Source organism: Telopea speciosissima, chromosome 1, assembly GCF_018873765.1.
Source record: "Telopea speciosissima isolate NSW1024214 ecotype Mountain lineage chromosome 1, Tspe_v1, whole genome shotgun sequence".
Classification (NCBI taxonomy): domain Eukaryota; kingdom Viridiplantae; phylum Streptophyta; class Magnoliopsida; order Proteales; family Proteaceae; genus Telopea; species Telopea speciosissima.
In genome coordinates this window covers 43,614,050-43,624,431 of record NC_057916.1, presented here as the reverse complement: position 1 = coordinate 43,624,431, position 10,382 = coordinate 43,614,050, and the positions used below count along the sequence as shown (strand labels likewise).

Below are 10,382 nucleotides of genomic sequence, written 5' to 3'. Positions count from 1 at the left end.
TGTATATGGCAGAAGTTTTTATGCACGGCCGAGCATATGCCCAGTCTGCATTAATTATTGTTAGATGTGCATTTATGTCCATTCAAGTTGACCATAAAGTCCCCACACCCCCCTATTGAATGAATGATGCATGGAATCTACCGTGCACGAACTCCTTTCCCTATGTATATATACTAATACATATATTCACTATGTATAAATAATATAAAGGGCAGCAGGGCAGGGCTACGCGGGCTCAACTCATGGTCTCAACCCAGGCCTGACCAAACCATGGTTCTAAGTATCGGTATCGAATCGGGCGATACATATCGGTTTTTCCTAGTCATCGATACCGATACCGTATTGATAGCACGATACGGATAGGGGGTAAAATGGTCAGAAAACTCATTTTTTAAGAAAATTCAAGGGTAAATTTGTCTGAAAGAGCCGATCCAGGCCGATACCGTATCGGTATCATATCAGATTTGTATGTTGTCATCTTGTCGATACCCGTTCCGATACCGTACACTAAAACCATGGACCAGACCCAATATCAGGCCCGAAAAAGCCAATGAGATTGTGTTTCTGTTTTTGCAACTAAAAAATAGGAGTCAAATACAAGTAGGGATGTAAACGGATCGGATTCGGCTCGGATAGTGCTATATCCGCATCCGCATCCAATTAGCTTTCGGACGGATTCAGATAGTGCTAAATGGGTACGGACACGGATACGGATTGGATATTTTATCCGTTTACATGTAAATATAGCTTTTCGGATAGCTATAGCCTATCCGTATCCGTTTAGCTTTCGGACGGATTCGGATAGTGCTAAACGAATACGAACATGAATACGGAAACAGATTTCGGCTATTCATTTACATCACTAAATACAAGTGTGGGAGTGGGGAATCGTTGTCCCCACCAATTCGCTGCCCCCTCCAATTTCTCACATGGTGCAGAAATGACCACCCTACCCCCTGCCCCAAAACATTGCCCAAGGTGAGGTCCACATTAGAGGAATTGAAGGAATTGGAGGTGCCCGCAAATTGGAGGTAATATGGGGCACTGGGGAAAGGGCGGAGAGGCCAGAGGCCAGAGGGTTTGATTTGTTGGTGCGTAGACTGTAGAGACTGAATCACATGCTTACCTTCTTCAACTCACCATTTCTTCACTTTTATTTTATGAACATGGAAGCACCAGCAGATATTAGTAGTAACAGTATCTATTTAAGAAGGAAACTTATTATTCTTCACTGGGAAGACAAAAGCGAAACTGAAACCAACAGAAGAAATGGAGACTGTAACGATGGAGAAGAAGAGGGCATGTGTAACGGGAGGCACTTGCTATCTGGCGTCACTGCTCGTCAAGTACTTGCTTGAGAAAGGCTACGCCGTCAATGCCACTGTCAGAGATCCTGGTTTGTTCTTCCTCCTCCTCCTCCTCCATCTTTCAATGTATTTTTCTTCTAAGATCGTTTGATTTCTTGGAATTTTTTGTTCGGAAGCTTTTTTGACAGTTTCTCTATATTCACCTTGAACTAATAATTAAGCTACGAAGTGGGATTTTTCGGTTAGTGGTGAATTGGTTGATAATATTAAGTTAATTGGTTCAGAATTCATTTAAAATTTGAAATTCGGAAGCTGTTTGACAGTTTCTCTATGTTCTACGTTTGGTTTGCTGATCATGAAACTCCTGTATAGCTAACTAGCCATGATGTATTTCCGAGTTAAAAACTTTAACTATTCTTTCTTTCTGAGTTTCTCTTCACGAGTTACAGGTCACAGTACCTTCATCACATCCCTTGTTCACACAAGGAAATGGTGAATAGTGATGATGGTTCATCCACTCAATGATCAACGTATTCCTTAATAACCATGGCAGTTTCCAACCTTTCCCTATGAGGAGATGGGAACGGAAAAGAAACGCAACCGGAGCGCTTCTTCAGAAGTCAGACTCTGGACAGGACCACATGAGAGTTGAGACATCTCTCCCATATCATCTACCAAACAGAGACATTACTCCTTTTTCTGAAGACTAAGGTGCAGCTCATGTATTTGTTGAAATGCAACTTTGGTGGAAACTCGTTCACTGTTCAGCCAGACTACATGGAATCCATCATAATCCACTGTGTCTTTATGACTTCCATTCCCCAACCCCTGAAAAAAAAAAAAGGTTGAATGACTCAATGGTGTGGCTTCTACGAGGCAGAAACTGTTTTTTTTTTTTTTTTTTTGGGTTAATGACAACCTTTTGCTTCGGTTTAGAAAGTACAATAGAAGCAAAGAAGACATGGCAGATTATGCCTCTTTTTCAATTTTCATTACACAGAATTCCATCATTGGCTGAGCGGATCAATCATTTTCTATTGGACTGACTGAAAATCCAGTGGAACCAACGATTCAGTTGGACTCCACAAACCCTATTTTGTCCAACTCACATCTGTTCATTTGTTCACACTTCAGTCTGAAGTTTTTTTTTTTGGAAAGGGGGGGGGGGGGGGAGGAGAGTTGATTTTAGGGTTTTAGTTCACAGTATTGGTGTGAATATTGGTCATTCCCAATCTGTTCATCGATAGCCATATTGGGTTGAATCGATGCTTTTTCCTTCCTAAGATTTCGATACAATATTTACTATTTTGCCCTCCCTGGTTTTTATGCCACCAATCTGATATTGGGTTAGTATCGATCAGATCCCAATCCCTAAATCCATGCTCAAGAATGAGACTACGCAATTCCTATAGTAGTTGGAGCAGATGGCATGTGTTGCACACTAATGGTGTCTGAAATGAATCAAGCCAAATTTCAGATCTAAACGAGCAGAGGAGTCAAGTGCTGCTGACCAAGTACCTCTACATGAACTTCTCTTTTTTTCTTTCCCCTTCAAGCATGATTTTTTTTCAGAGTCATGGATGGTTGTGTTAGTTGTATGATTCTGCATGATTTTTGAATTATTTACCTTTAATATGTGCATATGAAGAAGTTACTCTCTTTGCTTCATTGTATTAATTAACAAATGGGATAGATTGAAGTGAATGTGAATCCGGATCCAACCAAGCTTTAATGTTTTCCTGTGTAGACAATGAAAAGAAGATCTCTCACCTGCTGGAGCTACAAAGTTCTGGTGACCTCCAAATATTTCAAGGTGACCTAACTAATGAAGGGAGTTTTGATGCTGCTGTCGCTGGTTGTCACCTTGTCTTCCACTTGGCAACCCCAGTGAATTTCACTTCTGAAGACCCAGAGGTAACACAGAGAGAGAGAGAGAGAGGAGCTATTAGTACTACAGAACTAATTAAACATCTCTGGTTTTCAACTCTTGATCACATTTCTGCATTTGAATGAATAGAATGACATGATCAAGCCGGCAATTCAAGGGACACTAAACGTTCTGAAAGCTTGCGTAAATTCAAAGACAGTGAAGCGTGTGGTCATGACATCCTCGGCTGCTGCTGTGTCTATAAACAAGTCCACTGGGACTGGTCTCGTCATGGACGAGCAATGCTGGACTGATGTTGATTTCTTGGCTTCTGAGAAACCACCTACTTGGGTACAAGACCTTCCTTGCTCTTTTTAAGTCAAGTATTGCCTTACTTGCTCATGCCCATGTTATTCTTATCTTGCATTACCATTTGATTTCCTACTCTAAGGCCTGAAGGCTTGCCTGCCGTACCTGACCCTCATTTAGAGGGTAAGTGTAAAGAATATATTCCATTTAGGCTTGATTTATTAACTTTTATAACAGGGAGGGTAAGGGTAAAGCCACTACCCTAGCCTAGCCTACCTATCAGGGTTTTAGTGCACGGTATCGGCCTGACCATTTTGCCTTTCAAAATACCAATACGGAGTTTTTTGGATCATTTTTCCATCCCCTGTTCTAATACCACAGAGATGGCATCGGGATCAGCCATGGCCGATCCCAATACCTAAAACCATGCTACCCCTTGATAGCCGTACTAAAGGCCTCACCCTGAACCAAGCCCAAAGACTATGGGAGTAGTCGCAAAAGTTCTTTCACGCTGACTCACTTGGAGAGGTTTTCTATGTGGGTCGTCTATTTGTGCTATGTGGAAGGGTGATGTAGCAGTTCGGACTATCAGATATCTAGATAGTAGTTTGTATTTGCTATAGGTCATTTCAAACTCAAATTCAATCAATTAGTTTTTTATTTTTCAATAGTTGATTTTGCTACTTGGCTAATTCAGAATGGGATGAAACTTAACATGTGAGCGGGAGACTTTGAGGTCCACCAATTCACAAAATTACAACCGGTCTGATGTGCCATTTGGCAGAACCAACCCCCCCCCCCCCCCCCCTCTGAAAGTTCCTGAAATTGAAAAATGGATGGATTAAGATGTTGTAGGAAAGTGACCGATTGGAGAGTTGCAGGGATATCCAGTGTCCAAGACACTAGCAGAGAAGGAAGCATGGAAATTCGCAGAAGAGAACAACATTGACCTCATCACCATTATTCCTTCTCTCATGGCAGGTCCTTCAATTACTCCTGATGTTCCCAGCAGCCTCTCACTCGCCATGTCCTTGCTCACAGGTATGTATTATTACCATTTGGCCCACAAATACAAACCCACATTCATGGTTGCAAACTTATGAGGGCTCAACTACAATCTGACTGATCTATAGCTGGATTTCCTAGACCTCTTGGTGGTTGTTCCAGAATAACCCAGGAAACTACAATAAAACTCAATTCAACTCAAACACAGCCTTATCCAAACTAAATGGGATCACTTAAATAGATTTTCTTTAGCTATACTTGTTATCAATCTTAAGCTATGCATGCCTTACCATTTCTCCGTAATCATTTTATGCATGCCACTTGCTCTTTGAGCTCTCATGGGCAACTACAATTACTGATATAATTCCTGATACTTTGCAGGGAATGAATTCCTAATCAACGGCTTGAAGGGCATGCAAATGCTTTCTGGTTCCATCTCAATTACACATGTGGAAGATGTTGTTCATGCCCATGTATTTTTAGCCGAGAAGGAATCAGCTTCTGGTCGATACATTTGCTGCTGTGTCAACAACTGTGTTCCTGAACTTGCCAAGTTCCTCAACAAAAGATACCCTCAATACAAAGTCCCTACTGAGTAAGCCTTCTCTATTTACAATGCACTCTCTCATATTGTTGTATTGATTATAATCACCATCAGAACTAAAAAGCTTGTAATAACCCATGTTTGCTAGTAATGCACTGATGATGATAAAAACCACAGAATCAGGGTCCCATCTCTTTACAAGAATATAGCATTCAATTGCTTCCATGTTCTCAACAATTTGTGGACCACTGCCACAAACAATTCATATTTCACTTTGTGCAAGATGTATGAATTGACAAGACATTGATAAGTGGTTACTAACTGTGTGATCAATTGCAGTTTTGGAGAATTCCCTACTAAGGCCAAATTGATCATCTCCTCGAAGAAGCTTCTTGAAGAAGGATTCAGCTTCGAGTATGGCATCGGAGAAATTTATGACCAGTCAGTTGAGTATTTCAAGGCTAAGGGGCTGCTGCAGTAATGAATAGATGAAGTTTTCCTCTTCACTTATGAGTGCCAACTCCTACTTCACATTGTACCAGAAATGTTTTACTCTGCTATTAGCACTCATACAAAATATGCTATGAATAACATCATCATTCTCTGTAATCTCAATTCTAATATATCTTTAGTAAGTTATAAATCTCTCTCTCTCATCTAGGGAACAGTAAAGAGATTTCATCTAAAAAACATGCAGTCAAGATAACTATCAGTCTCCCTCTTCAACCCCTTATACATCTGATTCCTATTTACAAAAATAAAAAACAAGTAGACAGCCATATGGCCATCTGAACTTTTTAGCTTTGACCTGAATGTATCTAATTTAGCAAATTATGGTATACATAATTGAGCTCAGGCTGACGTTTCCTGGTCAAGGTATTGGATATGAGGTTCACTTCTCATATTACAGCCTTTGTTGATCGAAGGTGTTTCAGCCTTTCTCTTTCTTTTAAGAATTTTGCTATGGGAAATGTGGCATTAGACTCTAGAGATCCATAGGACTACAAACTTCAATTCAACAGTTTTTTTTTGTAGAAAAAAAAAAGGGGAACTGGAAATCTACATTTGCTTGTGTATGCTCTTTTCCCATCATACCTTCAAGGTTATTTTCATTTTGCTAGCTATGTTGTGCGCGAGATTGCAAGGGTTCGAGGTCTTGCCACCCAAGAAGTAACATTGGTTAAGTGGTTAAATTGTTCGGATCAATAGACATCTCCGAGATCAAGATTTCTTTCAATCATAAACTAGAACAGATCTTGCTCCAAATGATGACAGAATTTTGATGATGGACCTATTTACCTGATTTGAGAAGCAAGGAATAAGTTAGTTTTCCGCGACAAAAAAACCTAAATCCTTATTTGACATTCAAGAAATTAAAATTAGGGTAAATTATAAGACACCCCCTGAAATGTGAACGATACTTAACTCACCCCCTATTTTTTGAAAATACTCAACCGTCCCCCTATACAGTAACAGTGTTAACTTAAATCAAACCAAAAAGTGAAAAGATAATTTTAACCTCAACCAAAATAAGATAAACAATGACAATTGAGGTACCCAACAACGTTTGTAGAAAATGCATTTTAGATACCCAAAACTTATAAATTATATTTAAGACACTAAATTTGATATTTCCAATTATATCCCAAATCAACACCACCACCACCACCACCACTGCCACCCACCGAGACTGAGACAGGACGACTTCAAGGAAGAAGGAAAGGACCGGACTCATTGAAAATTCCAGAGTTGAGGCTTACAACCAAGACCAAGAGAGAGGGAGAGCAAGGACGACGAGAGAAACAAAGAAAAAAATTGCAGGTTCTGATCCAACGGAGTCAAAACCTGCAATTTTTGAGTTGCAAAAAAATTAGCATAAGAGAAATAACGACACAGAGGAAACAACACAGAGAAGATGAGACACAGATTGTAATCTCTCTCCAACGAGAGAAAACTCTAATGAATGATATATATTTATATGTAAGAATAATGTTATAATACAGCCCTTAGGTAGAACAGTATTTACAATGCATGCCATCGACCTAAGTTACACCAGATGTATCTAAGATCCTAACATCCCGCTGCAAACTGTGCTGGGAACAAAGGCCCAGTTTGAGACAAATACGAGACAGTTTTTGTCATGCAAGGAGCTTAGTGAACACATCGGCCAATTGCCGATTGGAAGGAACAAAGCGTGTGATAAGAGTCCCGAGAGCCACCTTCTCACGTACAAAATGATAATCCACCTCAATGTGCTTCGTACAAGCATGGAGAATCGGGTTAACGGTCATGTGTAGGGCACTAAGGTTGTCACAAAACAGTAAAGCTAGCCGGGGTTGAGGTACACCAATGTCTCAAAGTAGAAAGGCCAACCAAGTCAATTCAACGGTGGTGGTAGCCATAGCACGGTATTCAGCCTCCATACTAGAGCGTGCAATGGTCGGTTGTTTCTTGGCACTCCATGATATATAGTTGGAGCCGAGAAACGTGCAAAAACCCATAGTGGAACGCCATGTCATTGGACACCCTGTCCAATCAGAATCGGAAAAAGCATACAAATCCAACGTACTATCACGCACAATGCGAAGACCCCGATCAAGAGTCCCGCGGACATAGCGGAGAATGCGCTTCACCATCCCAAAGTGTGCCATAGTGGGAGCATGCATATACTGACAAACAATGTTGACAGCATAGGAGAGATCCGATCGGGTCATAGTCAAGTACTGCAGTGCCCCGACTAGACTCCAATGCAAAGTAACATCCGAAAAAGGGACATCTGCCTATCCGATCGAGCTGCCATAGGGGTGGCTGTGGACTTGATGTCCACCATGTGTGCACGGCGTAATATATCAGTCGCATGCTTAGCCTGTGTAAAAAACAAACCCTGAGTCATAGTAGAAACCTTGATCCCTAGGAAATAGTGTAGAGGACCTAAGTCCTTCATAGCAAACTGAGTGCGCAATGTGGCGATAAAAGAAGCTAAGAAATCCGAGTCATCCCTCGTAAGAACAATGTCATCGACATATAGTAGAAGGATCAGAGTACGACCACCGTGACGATAGACAAACATGGATGAATCTGATGTACTACAAAAGAATCCACACTCAATGAGAAAAGTGCTAAAGTGATCAAACCACGCACGGGGAGCTTGACGAAGCCCATATAAAGCCCGATCCAAGCGACAGACAGCATCCGGCTGTAATGGGTCTACGAACCCAGGTGGTCGAGAAATATAGACCGGGGTAGACAAGAAACCATGTAAAAATGCATTCTTAACGTCTAACTGTCGTATCGGCCAACAAAGCACAGTAGCAATAGACAATACAAGCCGAATTGAACCCGACTTGATAACAGGGCTAAAGGTCTCAATAAAATCCACCCCCTCCTATTGGGTGAACCCCTTCGCCACCAATCAAGTCTTGAGACGCTCTAAAGAGCCATCAACCTTGAGCTTGGCTTTAAAAATCCACTTGCAGCCGGTGATATTCATAGTTGGAAGGCGAGGCACTAAGGTCCAAGTGTGATTGCTAGCCAAGGCATCCATCTCCTCCAGCATAGCAGCCTTCCAACCCGGATGGCATAAAGCACCCTTTACAGTAGTCAGCTCAGTAGGAATAGAAGAAAGTGTAAGGGTATATTTGGGGTTAGGCTTAAGAACACCAGCGCAACCACGGGTGAGCATGGGGTGTGTGGATTCAGTTGAGCCATGTGTATTTTGTGGAGGTAGCACCGCTGGTGGAGAGTCAACTGGTGACGACATAATAGGAGAGTTCTTGGGGCCATTAGCAGGATCAGCAGCAGCTGGAGGCACACCAGGTTGAACCCCCACAGTTGTAAGTCCATCAGTAACAGCAGGTTGATCCCCCACAGGTTCCACGACAGGGGTACCCTCAACTGAGCCGCGAGGATGATGTGTAATCGAGCCAGGGTGTACCGAAGAGCAGGGCTCCAATGGAGTAAACCATGAAGCAGTACGTGGTGAAGTATCACATGGCGGGGTCTGAGACGGAGTAGAAATCTAGCGCTCAAAGACATAAACATCGTAGGCTACTGACCTTGCCGATGAAGAAGAAGAAACACCCTGCTGAAATGGAAATAAACTCTCATCGAACACAATATGTCACGAGATGTAAACATGACTAGTAGAGCGATGAAGGCAACGGCACCCCTTATGCTTATCACTAAACCCCAAGAACACACACGGTAGAGAGCGTGAAGCCAACTTGTGAGCAGCATAATCTCGTAGATATGGGTAACAGACAAACCCAAAAACCCGTAACATGGAGTAATCAGGACGTTTGCCAAAAAGAGCATGAAGTGGGCAGTCCATCAGCAAGACTATAGACGGTAATCTTTTGATCAAAAACACTGCGGAGGAGAAGGCCTCCACCCAAAATCTGTAAGGTATAGAGGCTGTGTACATCATTGAAAAGCCTAACTCAACAACATGCCGGTGCTTTCGCACAGCGACACTGTTTTCCTCTGGCGTTCCAGGACAAGAGACGTGATTGACAATACCATAGGCACGAAGATGAGCTAAGAAGGCTGTATCCGAAAACTAACCCCCACCATCACATTGGAAAATCTTGATTTTAGTGTTAAACTGTCGTTCAACCATGGATTGGAAGTCCAAGAACACAGAAAAAAAATCTGATTTCTTCTTTAAGGGATATAACTAGGAATATCTTGAAAAATCATCAATCAGAATCACATAGTATTTAAAATGTTGTATACTATCAACTGGAGCCTTGCCCCACAAATCACAGTGAATGCGCTCCAGAGGAGCATTACAACGAGTAAAAGAACTAAGAAATGGTAATTTTCTACTTTTGCTAAGCTGACAACCAGAACACAAATGCTTAGCAGGGTGAGTAAAAGAGATCAAACCCTTATTACAAAGAAACCGAGTAATGCGACTCTGAGGATGTCCAAGCCTCTGGTGCCAGATATCCTTAGTTGTGGACTGAAACCGAGAAGAAAACAAGGCAAAAGGATGCCAGTCCAGGTGAGATTGCCCCTCAAGGGAGGCATCAAATGTGTAAAGTCCTCCAGTATTACTCCCCGATGCCAAAGTCCTCTTGTGTCGAAGATCCTTAATCATAAAACCAGACTTATCAAACTCAAAAAAACAAGGAAATCCCAAGTAAGCTGGGAAACAGACAACAAATTCTTCTTAAGGGATGGAACCAAGAGAACATTCTTGAGAGGTAAAGAAGTGTTACCAGTTTGAACAGAACCCTCACCAACATGAGTTATTGGAAGGTGATTACCATTTCCTACCATGACTGAGCTTGAACCCTTATAAGGGGTGAAAGAATGGAGCATACCTGGTGAGTCGGTCACATGAGCC

At 41.8% G+C, this 10,382-nt stretch overlaps 1 protein-coding gene across 2 annotated transcripts; it reads left to right on the top strand.

Annotated features, from left to right (window-relative positions):
- The first annotated feature begins 1,223 nt into the window (after positions 1-1,223).
- On the top strand, positions 1,224-9,684 carry LOC122647935 (anthocyanidin reductase ((2S)-flavan-3-ol-forming)-like). 2 transcript variants are annotated; one of them, XM_043841235.1, is made up of 6 exons: positions 1,224-1,396; positions 3,055-3,221; positions 3,325-3,525; positions 4,365-4,524; positions 4,870-5,120; positions 9,674-9,684. In XM_043841235.1, the coding sequence occupies exons 1-5, from the start codon at positions 1,270-1,272 to the stop codon at positions 5,085-5,087; spliced, it is 873 nt and encodes a 290-aa protein (XP_043697170.1). In that variant the 5' UTR covers positions 1,224-1,269; the 3' UTR covers positions 5,088-5,120; positions 9,674-9,684. The 2 variants fall into 2 exon arrangements, with proteins under 2 accessions (XP_043697170.1, XP_043697166.1); XM_043841231.1 differs by lacking the exon at positions 9,674-9,684 and adding an exon at positions 5,372-5,668 and having other exon boundaries at positions 4,870-5,083.
- The last annotated feature ends 698 nt before the right edge of the window (positions 9,685-10,382 follow it).